This window comes from Pezoporus flaviventris, unplaced genomic scaffold (assembly GCF_033815535.1).
Source record: "Pezoporus flaviventris isolate CSIRO_AGI_PZ_B2104156 unplaced genomic scaffold, CSIRO_AGI_Pfla_v1 ptg000022l, whole genome shotgun sequence".
In the NCBI taxonomy this organism is placed as follows: domain Eukaryota; kingdom Metazoa; phylum Chordata; class Aves; order Psittaciformes; family Psittacidae; genus Pezoporus; species Pezoporus flaviventris.
In genome coordinates, this window is record NW_026892570.1 from 2781279 (window position 1) to 2799434 (window position 18156).

Consider the following 18156-nt stretch of genomic DNA (forward strand, 5'->3'; position numbering starts at 1 on the left):
TGCAGCAACTTAACAGGGTTTTGCACTTGTGTCCTGCATCAAGGACTTTCTCAAGGTTTTTTGAAAGTGGAATATTATTGCAGTTTATGCTATTAATTTTTCTTTTTCTTTTAAATACTTTCCCCTAGAAAGTCATTCCTGATTTTTTTTATCTTGTTATCCTTCTGTAAGTATTTCTATTTTGAGAAATATTTTAAAGCTGTTAATGCCTCTTTTTACCAATTTTGTATTACTTGTAGACAAAATGCCTTTCACTTGAACAGTATTTTTTATGGTCCTTACATTTTTTTTTTTATTCTGCTTTGTTATTCCTTAGGACTTCCTTGATCTTCCTTGTGTTTTATTTAGAAAGGACAAAGTGCTGAACTTTGTACGGATGATATATATTCTGTACTGAAGAAATGTATCTATGTAACAATTTTACTTATGTTTCCATTTAATTTTTGTCCATGTCTGACAGCAAGAATGACAATATTTTCAATTATGTCTCTTTATCTAGTCTTTACTCATTGCCTCATAGCGTTCCAGCTAGGTACAGCTATGAGTTTCTTTTTTAATTCACCATGATTTACTCATTTCGAAGTACTCAGCTTGGGTAATTAAATAAGAAAGGACCATCACTGTCTTTGGGCATAGTGGTACAGTGGCAACCGAACACCCGGCAAACACAAAGTCAGGACTGCCTGCCATTTATCAGGACAGAAACGGCGAAGGATGAACACTGTCACTAGGTCCAGTTCCCCAGATCTGCTGCTATTTGCACCTGGGAATATGTGATACACATCTGTCAGTCACGCTAGCCTCAGCCTCGGTGCAGGGAAACGGTAACTTCTGGCTCCTTCTCCCAGCCTCGGAATAGGGCACTGGTCCATAGGGTCACAGGGACCGCGGTGCACGGCGGCGGCGGGACGCGCGGTGGCGCCTGCGGAGCGCCCGTCGCCCGACTCTGCTGCAGGCTCCGTGCACCGACCTTGCTGCGGAAAGCCCGCGCCCCGGGGGTGGCAAAGGAAAAGGCGACATGTCCCCGGCCGCGGATCCGTGCCGGAAGGGCAAGGCGTTTCGAGGGGAGCGGTTCAGGGTCCACCGCCTCCTGGGGCTCTAGCAGCGCCCTCGTTTATCCCGCGATGGGGAGGTCTCGCCCTGATGGGGACGGCCGGTGTCCCTCGGCGAGGCGACCCGGCGGGGCGCCCACCCCGCATCGGCGGCGGGGCGCGCGCGCGCGTGAGCGTGAGTGTGTGTAAGCGCGTCTGAAGGCTCAGGCGCAGAGTGCCTATTGGTATCTGCTCTCCGTCACCCTCCCTCCGCTCCCCCTCCCTCCGCCCGTGTTGCTTTTGTCTTTTTTTTCCTCTCTCTTTTTTTTTTTATTTTTTTTTCGGATTTCAGGCTCATTTTGTGGAGTTTCTGCCCCTCTTTGCGTCAGCCCCACGTCACTTTGCCGGCAGCTCCCTAGCTTGGGCTGGAGCAGGAGCCGGGGCTGCTTTATTATCAGCTGGAAGGAGGAGGCGACAGTGCGTAAAGAGGCGAGCACGGCTCTCCGAGCCCCGCCGACGCTGCCGAGGGCTGTGCCTCCCTCTTTCTCTCCTTCCCTCCCTACGGCGGGCAGCGGTTGCCCGAGCCCCCGCAGGTAGCAGCGCAGCCTCCGCCACCTGCCCCCGCCGCTCCGTGGGTTTTGCAGCATCATCGGGAGCCGCCAAGAGGACCAAGGCGGTGCCGCTGTCCGCCCGCCCGCCCGCGGGGTCGGGGGCAGGTGCCGCGCCTCGCCGGCGACTCCTTCTACCCTCCCCGCCCCAGCCCCGCCGCAGCGTCCGGCCCTGGCTCCCGCCGCCTCCCGGAGTCCTCGGGGCAGGCAGCGCCGCGGGGCAGCTGTAGCTGCGGCAGCGGCTGCGGCGCGCCCATGTGAGTCCCAGTCGCGGGGTGCCCGCCCGAGGCGCGGTAGGCTGTGCACCCTCTGGGCGTGCGCTCCGGCAACAGCGGCGGCGGCTGCAGCGGGAGCAGGAGGAGGCCGTCGGGGCAGCGCTGGAGTGAGCGGGGTCAGCATGATGTCCTGGCGGCGGAGGCCGGGACCCGGCCTGGCGCGGCTGTGGGGCTTGTGCTGCCTGGTGCTGGGCTGCTGGCGGGGCGCTCTGGGCTGCCCCGCGTCCTGCCGCTGCAGCTCCTGGCGTATCTGGTGCGCGGAGCCGGTGCCGGGCATCGCCTCCTTCCCCGTGCCGCAGGGGAGCGCCGACGGCGACAATGTCACCGAGATGTGAGTACGGTCCGGCCTGAGAACGGGGGCTGGCGGGATGGGGCGTCCGGGGGACGCTGCGGGGGGGAGCGGCAGGGAACTCAACCGTGCCGAAAGGCACTTGCTCCTCGGGCAGGGGGGGGTGGCAGGCAGCCTGACGGCTGGGTGTGATTTAATTTGAACGAGACTTCACAGAGATTCCGCTGCCAGCCCGCTGAAGGTGATGAATCCTAATTGCCCGCGATGCGGTTCCCGGGGAACGGGACTGGCGGCGCGGCGGAAGATCGGTGCGGAGGTCCCGCGGGGCAGCCGGGGAGCGGGACGGCGAGCTGGGGTCCAGCACTGGCCGAAGGGAGCGCATCGCACAGACCTCACTCTGCGGCCGCGGCTCATCTGGAAAGGGGGGGTGGGGGGGCTGGGGGGGGAGGGTGTCTATTTTATTAATTCCTTTACTTTATCTCCCTATGCCTATTCCTGGGAACCGAGAGTTTTGGCGGGTGACTCCCTCCCGCCCTCCCTCCCGATCTCTCCTGTACGCTTTTTCTGTTAAAAAAATCCCCACGGTCAATCAACCAAAAAGAAAGGATAAAAAAGGAGATGATGCGGCAGATTCTGGTGGAAGGGACAGCAAACTATCTTCCCCATAGGCATGCGAGCCTGCTTTGCCCTTCTCAGTAAGGTGGCTGGAAGGAGAAATGCTAAGCCTGCAGAGGAATGAGCATTGTGCTGTCTCCAGCAAGTGCTAAAGGATTAGGAAACCCTTATTGATAGTGAGGAAGCTGCAGAAAGTTGTTTGGGTTTGTTTTTTTTTTTCTTCAATTTCTGCCTTACCCATGTGTTGCTTCCAGTCTCATTTGCTTGCATATGATATTCGGTAAGAGTTCTGTAGCTTTACTTCTTAAATCCTGCATCATTTCACAGCTCTCTGCTCTGTGACATCCACAGATGCTGCCAGAGAAAAGCTGCAAAGGCTCTTGATGAGCAAAAAATTTTGAATACTGGACCTGCATATGATAGATCTGGGGAAGAAAACCTTCTCAAGCTGTTCTGTCTATCTCTATTTTCCAGTCCCTGTGGTTTCTGGATTGTTTTCCATGACACTTAATGAAAAAGATGTCAGAATACTTCCCCCCAGATCTACATATACTGTTTGCATTCTCCATCCTTCTTCTCCCTTTCAATTTCCTTTAGAAATAATATACTGTGAAATAATTATTTTAGATTAAACTGTACCCTTTGGGCTACCTTTCTGCAGTTTGCTGAAGTCAATTTTCTGCATCCCCCCATGTGTGTTTGGAGACATGAATTTCTACTACTCCTACATGGTTTACCTTTGGTAGACTGTTAGGACCTGTGGTAAAGAAACAGACTTGCTGTTACGGCAGTTACTGGTTTAGATGTGTGTTTAATATTTGGTGGATTGCTACACTAGGAAAAGAAAAAAATTGCTTTAAGCTATGCATCTCTGCTTATCTTCATAGGCTTTGTTGGTGCTATTTTCTGATATGTTCAATTTGGAGGTAAAAGAGCAATCCCCCTCTAGAATTTAACTCTGTTTAAAAGGCCAGGGGAGGAAACATGCATGCAAATATGTATTCCAGCCATGATCAACTTAAAGAATGTCTAGTAATTTTGCTCTGGTGCTTTTGGTGTTCATTTTCTTGTGTTTTTTGAGCATGTCTTGGCATTTCTTTTGAATTTTTACTGTATCATTCTGTGACATTGCACGTTGTTGTGTTTGGTGATCTAAAAATAATTTTGAGTCATGGATTTCTCAGGAGATGCTGTTGCACATATTTAGGATGTTTTTTTCATGCGTACTTTCAACATAAAACACGGAGACTCTTTAATTAGTTTATAGGCATAAATTAAAAATCGGACGGCACTAGCTGTTATTTCACTGTGGGAGCTCAGTAAACAGTAAATATGTAGGGAAGCACTTATAATATGGTAGATACAGACTGTGGAAATATACTAGCTAAGAAACAAGTTTAAGAGACCAGGGCATTGTATTTTACTTGGGAAGCTTTAGGCCTGATTTTTCATTATGTGCTTTGTAGATAGAGGAGCACAGTTCCACTGGTCTCTGGTAAAATCATTCTTGGTATAAGTAAGAGAAGAGGAAAAGACACTTAATTTCTAGTAATTTATTCCTATGTATTTCCTGAGTTCTGTTGAAAGCAATCCTTCATTTGCTGCTCACAAGCTGCTCCTGTCAGGAGTGGATCCTGCAGTCCCAGGCAAAATACTGACAGGCACGCAGGGCATGCGGGCTGACTCTAGATCCTCACTGGGGCCACATGTACTGGAGTGTTAGGATAACTGCATGGTTAGGGAAGGCATGTGAAACCCATGGTGGTGCAGAGGCTTGGCTGTGGGCCAGGTGGATGGCACAAGCTTTCAGGATGTAAGCAGGCAGCGAGGGTTTCCCCTTTCCTCTGAGAGGTGGGAGAGAAAGCTGGGGTGGTGCTGGTAGGAGTAACAGAGCTGTGGTCCCACACATCGGGTATCCTTCACCAGACATTCTGGTGCTTCGGCTCTGTTTTGACCTGTAGGTAAATTGCAGCTAGAGCTGAATGAACACTCATCTCCCAGTCCAGCTATTTCTTGATTCCTGGACGGATCCAGCACCCAAATCTAACAACAGCAGTGGAAAGACACCCTGAGCACTTCTGCATCAGCCCTGTGATGGCCAGCTGATGAAACTTGGTGTGGGAGGGCTTAAGAGTATTTATACCTGGTGCTGTTCTTAGTCATCTTCCTTACCTTTTCCCTAACTGGTTGTTCTTGTGTAGTTTTCTATTAAGATGAATAAAAGATTTTGAAAATTCTGTTCTAACAAGATTTTAGGTTCGTACAATTGGCTTTCCTTATCTGGAAAGCATGTGCCAGTGCTAAAATCCCTTATCATAACAGAGCTTAATGGTAGTAATTGTTTGGTAGTTTTGATATTATTAGAGATAAATTGAACTCCAGAGTGAGATCCTGCATTAAAATCATGGTACCAGTCATTTGAGCTCATGTTGCACTTGCATTAAGAGCCAAGGGCCAAGAGTGGTGAGAGCAAAAGGAGTATGTAAGTATTGCTAAATTCAAGTCTTGTAGGCACAATATCAAACAAGTAGTCCTGGGTGAGCAAAAATACTAATCGGATAGTAAATGAATAATGTTTAAAGTCATCAGGACTCCTTGTAAAAGGATGGGTTAATACTTTCTTATTAAGTAAAATGTATCGTTAGTATATCACTCTTCAAAGACTTTAATTTCAGAGTGTCTTTCTGCAGTGCAAGTGTATTCCAGGCCTAGTTTCACAGTTCTGATATCAAGTCGTTAATATGTTGACTTATGGTTATTCAGGTGAATGGGGTTTGAAATTAATTGGTGTATTTCAGGAAGAACCAATTGCCCACAAAATATTGGGTGACTTTCAAGCTCTTGCCTATTAAAGGAGAGGTGATTGTGTATTGCGTACATTTCAAAACCACAAAATAAATTTCTATTGGAGCTATATAAAGCACTCTAGAATTGCTAATAAGTAAGACAGGATAAGTAATTTATAGAGTAAATTATTTAACAAGTCATGTGAGCTTGTGCTAAAAAAAAAAGAAAAAGGCATGTTTAAATTCATATGGAGCTCAGAGCTGTTGTTATTTTGGGTCTTTTTCATTTTAGATTTCTAGGCTATTGTAGATTTAATGTAGTATAAAACCTTCTACAAGGCTCCTCCAGCCCCCAGCCCCGTCTTCCTCAAAACAGCTTTTGGCTGTGCAGCATCGCATGGTTTGGCTGGATTGAAAAGTTATTTCTGGTGACTTGGAATTGTGTAATAAAACACGAGGCATCAGGCTACAAATATAAAAGGGGTTTTGGACAGTGGTGATATAATAGCTGCTTTTAGGAATTCATCTTTTTTATCTTCCTTTAAAGATCTGGTTAATTGGTTAAGGTGAGCTGAAAATACTCTTTACAAGAGTCAGTTTTTAATTTCTAGGGTCTAAAAATATTGCAAGTATCACAAAGCATTGGGTTTTGTGTATAGTGGCATTATTTTTTCTATTTTTTTTTTGCTCCCAGAAACCTAGCTTGTTTCAGTCATTGACCTTCCAGTTGATGAGGACTGAAGAGGCTCCTTGGAGTCTCCGCTGGGGCTGACTCCATCAGGCTCAGGCAAAACAGTTTATGCTGAAGGAGAGCAGCATCCTTCAGAAGGTGCTCATGGCTGGGCTACCAAAACTCTGCCTCTCCCTCTATGACTATGTCTCTGTCCTAAAGAGTTTTGAGAGAGGTTTAGGATTTATATGCTAAAATGAAAACTATTTGTATGAATTTAAGAATTTGGTCTTGAAGACGTTGTTTTCAAGAAACTTCCACTTCTTTCCATGCTAGTGAGAAAACAGAGGGCCCAGCAGGGCAGCCTGAGATATCTTTAGGCTGGCATTTTCCAGATTTCTCAGGTTCTATTTTTTCTTCATTATTTTTATGCTGACAGTGTAAGGGAGAAAGTAGCTTAGCGAGATTTTAGATCCCATATAACTGTAAAGCAAAAACTTGTACATAGCTAAACAAGGCCTTTATTCTGAATTTCATTTTAATGCAAGAAGGACCTCCCTCACTGAATTGCAGTTCCTTTTCTTCCATGTTTGTTATCTGTCACTGCATGAATGTCTAACAGTATGTTAATGAAGGTGGACATCCAAATACCCTTGCCCAAGCTTGATGATTGTAGCAGGTAATGAAGAATAATAAAAGCCGAAAAATGGAGCAGAGAAGTCTAAAACTGTCTCAATGTTTTATTTATGTTAAATGTATATTAAGCTTGTTACATATGAAAAAACCTCTCTTTGAAAACCATCCTTTAAAAAATGAAGCACTCGTTGTATAAATCCATTAATTTACATATATTCCAAATAGGGAAATAAATTCATAGATGTTTGAAAGCCTGCACTGCCTGGAATGGGAATGTGCTCTTTTACAGGACACTTTGTGTTTGTTAAGATCTCTTCATCCAGATGTATGTAGGAACATAGCTGCTGTTAAAATAAAATATAATAAGGGTGCACCTTAATTCCTGTTCGATTGTCACCTATATTTTCAGAAAGTGCAAAAAGCAAACCTAACTACTCCCTCTCCTGAAATATGCATAGGGAGATGCTGCTTTTTACATAGGTACTATTAACCTTAACATTGAACAGTCATAATGGACTTATGGGAAAGGAGCCATGTCAAGGAAATTCTGTTGTGAATCTCCTTTTTTTTTTTTTCTGGAAAAAAATGACCTGCACTGAATTGTATCATCAACAGACATTATAGCTGAAACATAAATATATTAGTACCAATTCAGCTATTGATGTTTCTGGCTTGTGTCGTCATCGGTAGGATATACTCTTGAAGATCAGATTTCGGGTCAATGTTCTTTGGTTCCTAGACAAGGCTTGAAGAAGTGAGATTTTTTTTTCTTTTTGCAGAAGTAACAGAAAGTGGAACAAAGCAGTCTAAAGCCTCATGGCACTTTCAGAGGCACTTAAAGAGATTGTAATCTCTGAATGGTATGACTTGAACCAGCCTTTTGCTGAAGCAGCTGGTCCTGATCCAACAAGGTACTTATGTGCCTTTTATTTCAGGGGGAAGCCGAGGGTGCGATTCTGGCCTTGTTAAAGGCAGTGACATAACTGGCTGCAATTAGTGTTTTGCCAGGGTAGAGTAATTTAGAGGATGTTTGTGAAGGATGAAAAGAAGTTGATTCAAGCATTATCTTGTTTAAAATTTGGGAGAGAATAAGCCTGTTGCTCTATTATTTGATGTGTTTTTGACTTGCATCTTGCCTTGACTCTCAAGTGTTTTCCTACTGTGTGAAGACTGAATATGTTGAGGCAAGAGGAAGTTGAGATCAAGTATTTTAGGGGGCTCTTTTACAAGGCTTTAAATAGTTTTGTATTGAAATGAACCTACACCTCTGTGTACAAAAATGTAGAAGCTGCAACCATTACACAAGTTTGTGCTGGTCCATTGAGGATTTATGTCTCACTGTATATAGTTGTCTGGTGTGTAAGTAAAAGAAGGGTAAAACTTCAATTAAAGTTAGCCCATTGCTGAAACAGAAAAGCAATGAAATGACAATGTGTCTGAGGTCCTATTGGAAGAATCTGACAACGAGCTGTACTTTGGGCTAGGCAAGTCACCTATTTTTCCTCTTGGTTTGACAGTTGGGCCAAAAGTCTTCCAGTTTCAGATTTAGATGAAATTATTCTTACCTTTTTTTTTAATCCTAACCATATGTGTAAAAATAATTAAGGCTGTATTCAGCAGATATCTTGTGAAGCATGCATATCCCACATTGTACAGTCAGATGTGGTATTCCATATGAAAAGTGTATAGGACGTGACTTTTCCCATTCTTCTGCAACAACTGCCTGATTTTCTGAATGCCAGACAGCACAGCGAGCATATGTGTATAAATCATGTGCACATACTGGGCATGTCAGGCTTACCGGGCATGCACTGGGGGACTTCTCACAGCATCTGCTGTGGGTGTCAAGCGCTGGACTTGATAAATCATGTCTGGGACTGTCCCAGGCCTCAGCATTTAAAATCTGGCAAGTTCTCATGAACTGTGTAATGAAGGTACTTAACTCAGCTGGGTACTCTCCTGCCAGCGATGGAGAACTCACTTCTTCCAGGAAGTGATTCAGGAGGCTAAATTGGGTTCCTACTGCAAATTACCTGCGGAGACGTCCCCTTCTCTCTCCACTGAGTGTAAGGAAACCTTGGGGACTTTGTCCACTGGGAGTGGAAAAAACAAGGCCTTAGTTTTAATGAGCAGGGTCGAGCTGTGGAGTAAGATGTTTTTGTGGTCTCAGATGAACCATTTCAGCAGTGCATGTGGTGAACTGCTCCACTTCAAGTAGACCATGGGTCTAAACAAAGGTCTTGAACGTCAAATCTCAGCTACTGTCCTGTATGGCATACAGGTGTGTGCTTTGCCTTGAGTCTTCCCATCTAAGTTGCCTTACTTGGCATGGAGTATTTAAATGTGCTTTTGGGTCAGAGAGCAGAACAGTCTATTTAGCTAAGCAACTGTGGCACTTATTTGTGTAGCAAGACAGCTGGGTCCTGCTTCTGCTTCACTGAGTGTTCAATTACAGCAAAAATTAGAACAGCATGAACAGGTAAAGTTGAGACTACCCTCTCTCAGGTTGCTTTATAGTATGGTATCTTCTGAGACATGAGATCACATTCCCTTAGGGAGAGGAAGGAATTGAACCTGGTACCCCTGGATGGTGTTGGAGCACTTTTTCAGCATTTTTTTTTTTTCCAAATCTGTGGTCTTCTACCTCACACAGACACTTCTTCTCTTTTTTTCTTTAAGCAGGTGAATCTGTTTGGTGAATATGGGTCAAGTTCATGAAGATAAAATTCCGCACGCCCCCTGTCCCCCTTCCCCCTGGTGTGTGAATTGTCCATTACATATTAATCTCCCTCTCGCTGCCCCCCCCCCCCCCCCTTTTCCTAATATTTAGAAACAGGGTTTGGGCACATTATGCATACCGTGATCCTCATCTGATAAACACATGCACTGTACTCTTCTGCTAAGGGCAGTTATGTTAAATTCATGGGACTAAGCATATGCTGAAGTATTTAATGTGTAGAGTGGTAGCAATATAAGTATCTTTTGAAGACTATGTATTGCATACATACACAAAAGTTTAAACTTTTCAGGTTAGATTCAAATCAATTTACAGACATTTTGAATTGGCACAAATCCACATTACATCAAGGTAAATAGAAAAATACTTCTGATGCTGGATATTCCTTCCGCCATAGACGTCACTGAAGATCCCCGACCATGTTTGTGTGCAGTGACTGTCTTGTTGCCTAGAGCCTGTTCCATCTGGGGGACCTAGGTGGCAGAGCTGCAGAAATAGATACCACTTATCCTGGAGGTGGATGTGTGTGGAGGAAAGACTCTGTGATCCTTCCTGCCCCGAACGTTTCTCCCAGCCCTCCAGTGACGTTCTAGTCTGCATGGAGACAGGGTAGTTTTCCTTCTGTTTTCTTGGTCTGGTTGTATGCACAGCTGTAGAGTGCTTCTGCATATTCTCACAACTTTTAATGGACAGTTTGCTTTGAAGCAGTTTTGCTTTTCACAGGGGTTATCTGAAGCGTAAGGTTTACTCCTGACAGTTGGAGGTATCACTGAAATGTTTGCTTGATCTTGTATAATTGCAAGTGGATTCTTCATTCACTGTGCACACCCTGGAGTGGGGAGAATGCTGCAAAGGTGTGTAGGCTGGAGGAGTGCAGGAAGAAGGTGTGTGCAGTGCTGTGGTGTGTTCATGAAAACACAGGGAGAAACAGGCTGGTGGATGAGAAAAATACTACTCTACTCATAAGCAGTGACAGAAACAATAGCTGTACAGGTAAACGGAGAACAGTGTGGAAGTATTGGTGGGTAAGGAGCAGGCAGCTTTGCAGAAATACTGAAAAAGTTTGAAGACTACTGTAGTAAAAGATGTCACCTTATGAATAGGTACATGCAGAATGAGAGTTTAGTTTGAAGGGGAAATGGTAGAGAAGATGATCTAAGGCTTGAAATTATATTAAATTGGAAAACTAATGCGTATAAAAGAGTGTATTTTCCTTAGGTATAACAATAAAGACAACCACAAGTGGGTTTTTAAATAAAGGTGATCTCACTCAGAGGAAATACGTGTATGTCAGGCAGCAGAGCAAACAGTGATACAAAGAGAAACCTGAAAGATAGATATAGGATGCTAGTCTGCATGTACCACTGCAAGAGAGAGTTTCCCTAATATCAAACTGGCTAAGAAAAAGAACATGGAAAGTTATGGAAACAGTGGCAGCAATGTGGCAGTCAGCACTAGTATTAGAGATACTCTGGATACTAACAAATGTGCAGGAAGTGTAATAAACACATCATTATGCTAATATATGCAGTGCAAGTGAGAAACTACTTATATTAAGTGAAGAACAGGATTCCTCAAGTGAAGAGAAAGTGATTTTTTTTGGAAATGCTAATAGAAGAAGCTATAAATTCAAAAGATCAGCCAATTAAAATGAGAAATGGACTATACAGGGTAGAAACCAGAATGGAAATAAATGTGATAAAAGAAAGTGAAATTGGGAGCTGTGAATAGCAAATAAACATGGAAGAGTGAAGTGCCTTTGAAAGGCTTCAACAAAAAGCAATTTGATGTTGTTGAAATGCTGTCTGAAAAAATGCATGGGTTAAATATAAATAGGTTGGTGTTGACATACAGAAAGTGTCAGCCTGTTGTGGGCTTAGAAAATTGAGATAAATATCAAGAGTGGCCGTACCATGGAAAGTCAAAAATACAACCCATAGCCTTTTTGGAATGCTTCAGTAACAATGTGAAGTTGTATTCATGTATGTCTTCCATTAAAAGCAAAATACATCTTGGAGAACACACAGATATGTGGTCAAGGCTACACGAGATATTTCACAGGTCTTAGGAAAGAGAATAGGAAATCAGTTGTGAACCATGGCAGCAGATGGTATCATTTGAAGACTGGAAAAATATCTACCAATTGGGTTCTCTGTGTAATAATTGCAGAGAAAAAGGTAGAGATTATGACCATATGGAGACTCTCAAGACTTAAATAAAAACATAAGAAGGAAAACTTTTGCTGGTTTATGGAAAAATAATTATTCTTTGAGGTGTCAGGAGTAAAATTATGCAGATAATTTAATACATTGACAGGCTATAGATGGATTTTCTTGAACAGACGTCATTAAGTTTTGCAGTTTCACTCTGTCATATGGAAGTATTACCTTCTGATCTGTATTTGGCATGGCGTGTACTGCGTGCAGTGAACAGGACAGTGGATAGTGTATCAGGTACGGATATATGTCTCGATGTTCCAGTGAGTATCAGAGCAGATTGAACAGAGTATTTGATGTTCCAAAAGCCAGTAATTTTAAACTGAATAAAGCCAGGAATTAATGTCAAGCAGTGGAAAGAATATATGTCAGGTGAAGGCCAACCTAGAGAGAATTTCAGAGGGAATTTCTTACACTGAATCAAAGAATCATGTAATACTGAACATGCCAAAACCTGGAGATAGGAAAAAGACTTAAAATGTTAGGAAGCATAATGTCAACAAGTGCTTATCTAACTCTGAAGGATGTGTAACTCACTTAAGATATCCTTCCACCCAGTCACTGCCTGAGTATGGGTAACTGTAAAGAGAATTCAAAGGTTTTGACATCAACCAAGATGCTTTAATATTTTGATTCACTGAGTGACCCCAAAAGATTCACATAAAGAATGGTTAGGAGCAGTCTTACTGATGTTTTGTCATTCTCATTTACATCAAGGCCAGTGACAGCTACAAAGGTGATGGATGCAACTCGTGAAAAAGAGAGTGGTTGTGTTACTGGTCTTTGAAGAATCACCACACTAAGTGGTTCTGTAGGAGAAAGAGATGTCAGATATATTTGTATCTATTCATTCGAGGTGCTCTTTCTTTCTTGCAAGCCAAATAATAAAAAAGGTTAGTCACATCTCTGTCAAGAACTGATAATAAGCCACCTTTACTACTCTCCTTTTGTATGTTATTTTATGCGATTTTTAATGTATATATTATGAAAGGACTGTACAGGAGTTTAAGCCTCTTCCTAACAGTCTGCAGGGACAATTTCATACATAGTGAATAAAATGTGTGTTGTAGATAAGTATAAGGTCAGTAATTAAGACATACCTTTTTGAATAAATAGGTTATTGTCTGGCTACTTGATACTTCTTTCTGACTATATCGAGGAGTATCAACATTTCCAAAATATCACTGCTAAGGAAACACTAGACTGTAGCTGTCAGTTGTCCTCTGGAAAGATGTCAAAAATTGATGTCTTGGTGAAATATCAAATGCATGAATTTCATGAAGCTTAAGGGGGAGGACAGGTTTCCAAAAGGAGAAAATACTTAAATAAGCTTTAAATGGATTTTTGAAAAATAATTTTGAAGGTGGAGCTCATCAAGGGCATGGATCTTAAATCTGGAAAGCTGCATGATATGTCTTGAGAGTTTGCTTGATTTGGTAGTCTGTTATTTGAAGAGAACAGGACAAACACCTTGAGGCCAAACACGTTGAGGCCAAACCAGAAAAGTAAGTAAGCCCAGGGGTGCACTATGTTTTGTTTTCCCTGCCTCTAAATATAGTAACTCTTCCCTTAAACTCTGCATTGCAGACATATTTATTTATTTTTACTTTTGCCTTCATGTTTGCATACTGTAAAGAGGGAACTAAGGTTGGCTGGCATATTGTGGGCTTTCCATTTCCCAGGGAGTTGCAGTCATAATCAAGAGTGTGTATCTGCTCCTGCAATACCAAAACAGGATTGGGATCTCCACTGAATTCCTGCTTTCTCCTGCTTCAAGCTGGTGGGTTGGCACTAATTTTTCAGAGTGATGGCTTTGGAGAAGCAATTCACAATAGCAGTTGTGTACTACTAATTGGATAATCATAGCATGTTGACACGGAGCAGAATGTCTGAGCCCCACAGTCTCTTGGCAGTTGATGCAGCCACACATCAAGAATAGGGAATTCTTGAAGGTAACTGTGATTTGTGACCTTGACCATTAGATGACTTCCAGATCGCCCTGAATAGCGCATTATCTGAATGTGTAGTAAAGGATTTGCTCAAAAAACTGGGTGTGCCTGTGGCTGTAAAGAAAGATCCCAGAGTTAATTATGTCAGCTGCAGAGCTGCTATACTGCACATGGAGAGCTACGTCCTGTAGTCTTCTGTGACTCATGCTTAAATGCTCTAAACAGGAGGAAGAAAATACCCTGAAGGATGACTTAAGGAGCCTGTGGTAGTGGCAATCAGTTTTTCACTCTTTGTGAAATACAGAATGATTCACAGTTTAAAAAAACCAATACCACCACAGCACTTGCTCAGAATTTGTCAGGAGACACCAGACATCTACAGAGTCAAGTACCTGTCTGTAAAATTGCTGAATGATAGGTAAGTCCACGATGGACTAACTCGACACACTGCCTCTTTCTTGAGTTATGACATGCTCTTTTAGGAGTAGAAGTTCAGTTTCTTGAGATTGGCTGTATGAAAACTGGCACTGATGGTACCAGATGGAGACAGCAAAACAGAACGAAGTAGTTGGAGTAAGCCGTATATCTGTAGAGAACATGTCATTACTAGATGTCTGTATCATGCTCACTGCTTGCTGTTAGTTTCCTTCCTAGAGGGAGCTTGATCTAATGTAGAAAGGTTTCTTGGTTGATTAGAGATTAGAGATTAGAGATTATGCCATTGGTCATCTGTCTGAAGCCTCTCATTCCTGATATGCAGCATTGTGTAGCTCTATGCTTCATTTTCAGACTATGGGAGTTCACACCCCTTGAGTAGTATTTTAAATTTAATTTCAGAGAGGGTGCAAATGAAACCAGTTGAATCTGTTAAGTTTCATCAAGTATTTTGTGAAGCTTTCAAGTTTTGCATGAATCACCCCAAGTGTGTTGAAAGTGCCCTAAAGTTTTAGCAGACTTGGTCTGACATTTGATTTTATAAGAAAATACAGTACTAGAGAACTTTGCAGTGTTTAACTGTCAATGGTACCATATAGCTCTCACAGAAGTGTAGACTAGGGACATACGTGACCTGTCGTTAAATGGTAGTTCATCTACTGACAGTTCAATGTCTGGAGTGTGCTGCCTTTTTCCCTAAAGATTTAGTGAAAAAATAACTTGGAGTATAAAGTTTTCCCAAAGTTCAGAAATGTTTCACCAGGGAATGTTTCTTAATTTTAAAAACTTTTTTTCCCAGCTGTGTGAACCAGAGCTGGACATATAATTGATTTATTTTTTTAGAGTGTTAAGAAAATATGTTTCCCATAAAGGGAGTTTTCTGGCAACAGAAATCCTTCTGGAGCTGAATTACAGTGTTATTTGCTTGCATCTATGTTGTTAAGACTAGTGTGTGCCAGTTTTCCAGCCTGTCCCAATAGCTCCAAATGGAGTAGTGTACCTTAATATATATTAATCCAGAGAAGATAGAGTAAATCAAAATAATAAGGAAGGCATAGCTTCTGCTGAACAGTTTTTTTTTCAGGTTAAGTAAAAGATTTGAAAGTTAGAGTGAAACCTTTATTCAAGCTACTGAGGCACAAAGTTACCTAAACCTCTTTAAAGAGCAGAACTTGCCTTCTCATGCCCTTGTGGTTCAGGGGCTGCTTCACTGATGTTATACAGACTGTATCTGTAGTCTTTCACAGGTGTAATGATCAGGAGTGAAGACCATCCTCTTAAAGGAGAACTTATTTGGAGGAGTTAGCTGTTTTCTGATTTTAAAATATCCTTTTGAGAATGTTGCAGAAGTGGTAATATATAAATGTGTGACATTATTCAATAGCTGCTGAAGTGTGCTGAAATGAATGTGTTATAGTAGGTTGCAATGTGCTGTCAGTTGGTCTGTGATTCTGAATGCCTTTATTAGAAGTAATCAGTGGTTTACAAAGGGGAGATGAAATTAAAGGTCTGAAAACAAATACTGTTTACTGATGACTCACAAAGGAGATGCAGAATGGTAGTACTGCAGGCAACTGATGGCTCGGTTTAGAGGCAGAGGTATTTGTGGCCTGATACGTGTGATCCAACTGGGTACTATACTGACAGGTTTTGGCGGTGCTGCGCTTTGCTGTAATGTTCAGTGGGAGCTTCCAAGTTCTTCACGTGACTTCAGCCAGCAGTGAGTCAGGATGTTATTCCTCTGTGCTGCAATAAAAATGTTCAGTTAAAGACTAGGGTGGATATTCTTAAGGGCAGGCAGGCAAATTACATTTCTCAGTGTCGCCCACTGCAAGTCAGAGCTTTTAGAGTATTAATGTTTGATGATAAGTAGCATCAAGGTAGAGTAGTTGTGAAGAAGGTAAAAATAGTCTTCAGCTATGAAGAAGTTTTATTTCAAACCTCCCTCAATAAAACAGAACAGCAACTTCCCCTTACAGCGCACAGCTACATCACTGTACTCTTTTCTTTCTTGCTGCTATGAAATAGCTGCAGAAGCTTAACTTAAAACAGACTTGTTAAGCAAGTGAGGAAGTGTAAGAGGACGTAACCTGCTTGTGATAAATTGTATTTGCTTACTCTTTCTTCAAAGATTTTCAGCTGCGTGAAATTTGCTTTTCTGTCATATTCTGTCCTACGAGTATTTCTACAAATGCATTGCAGACCAGTTATTGTTTTGAGTTGGTTGCACTTAGCTAGAATTTCTTCTGGGTCTCAACTCTTAGTGTGGTTATGGAAAACCAATGATTTCTTTTGGCTCTTTCAGTTAGGAACTGAAGAAACCATAAAGAAACTAGTACCAGCTCAGAGTAAATTATGACACCACCGTGTCCCCCTCACCTTCTTTTAAAGGATGTAATAAGAAAAGGAAAAGGGAAAAAAAGATTGGAAATTCTTGCCTCTTCTTCCCAAATATCATCCTTTTGGTTTGTTCCCTAATGGACCAACACTGATCTTTTTGTATAGATTGTGTGCTCATACTCAAATCTTCTGATGTAAATTATGGTAGCTTCATTGACTTCAGCAGAGCTGAGCTGTTTTACACTGGCTGAGGCTTACCACAGGATGTAATATGCTAATATATTTCTGTGTGGCACTGTAAGTTACATCAAGTTCTGGAGCTTCTCATAGTGAGAGGTTCTAGTTAAATGTTTTTATGATTAAAATTGCAATGTCAGATTTGGATGGGTGATAAATGTGTTAAAGTGATGGATCTGCTTTACAGCAGTATTTGTTAGAGTGAGGGTTTTTTGATGGCTTAATCTTCAGCTGGCAAAACCAGCCACTTAGTTTCTTCTATTTTGGTCTTCTGAGTCTCTTCTCCCTGTTTCTCTGTCCATTTTGTTCACTTCCTGCTCTTCTGTTTTTTCCCTGTCTCTCTATAGTCTTGACAGGGTTCTTGCTGGTTGGACACTGAGGGCAGAATGAAGAAGGTATCTTTGCTACTCTTACATAGCTTTATTTTAGCATGATGAAGTCCAAGTGACAGAGAAGGTGGTAATTAAACCATGAGTTCTTCTTCAGGCCAGGTTCAGAGGAAGTATGATCATTCACTTGCAAGACTCTCAGATTGAAGAATTTATAGCTTTTTATAAACTACTTCATTTTTTTTTTTAATTTGGCAAAATATGTAAATTTACCAACCAACAAACAAAAAAACAGATTAATAAACCAAAGAGAATAAATCAGATTATCTTAAAAAATTCAAGGAAGGAAACAAAATAAGGAGGACTCTGTTATCTTTTAATGGGTACACTGTGTTGGTCTTATCCTAAAATGTCCTGCAGATCAGTAAGTGTCGTATGATCCTGTAGTAATGTGTGTTGTCTAGTGTCGTGTGTTGCCTTTTTACTGCCCTTCTTTTTCCCAAGGAACATTGAATCCATTAGGGCAAAATTTTTGCTTTTCCTGGTACTTGGCAGGAGTGTAGCCCAAGTCAGCTTTGCAGCATTGGAGGTCAGCCCAACCCAGCTTTTGTGATTCTCAAGCTTCTGCTGGGATTTGGGCACACAATGGGTTTCTCCAACACAGCAGCTGAGATACATGGGTTGCCTTTGGAAAAGCAATATACATTCTTTCCAGTTTACCAGAATTCCCTTTAAATAAAAACTAAATCTTAAAATTAAGACAAGTTTTATTATAGCAAAAAAAGTCTTTTTAGGAAAACCTACGTCTTTGGTTTGTCCTGGATACGCATGAAAATACAGGCCAATCTGTAAGTTTTTCTGGGACTGGGTAGTCTTTTGAAATGCATGGACTCTTTAGCAAGGTATCTCTTACATGTGGCTTACTTTTCTGCCCATAATGTCAGCTGAATTGCAGTTTCCACCAATTTCTTCTTCCTAGACTGAATGGTTTGCACTGTGAGAC

General features: G+C 42.2%; 1 protein-coding gene across 6 annotated transcripts in view; it reads left to right on the forward strand.

Annotated features, from left to right (window-relative positions):
- The first annotated feature begins 1383 nt into the window (after positions 1-1383).
- NTRK2 (neurotrophic receptor tyrosine kinase 2) overlaps positions 1384-18156 on the forward strand; it is a 217519-nt gene continuing 200746 nt past the window's right edge. Inside the window, exon 1 of one of the 6 annotated variants that reach the window (XM_061456280.1) lies at positions 1384-2245. In XM_061456280.1, the coding sequence (XP_061312264.1) occupies positions 2037-2245 (209 nt within the window). In that variant the 5' untranslated portion in view covers positions 1384-2036. The remainder of the gene's footprint in view (positions 2246-18156) is intronic. The other 5 variants (XM_061456281.1, XM_061456282.1, XM_061456283.1 and 2 more) reach the window with 5 other exon arrangements.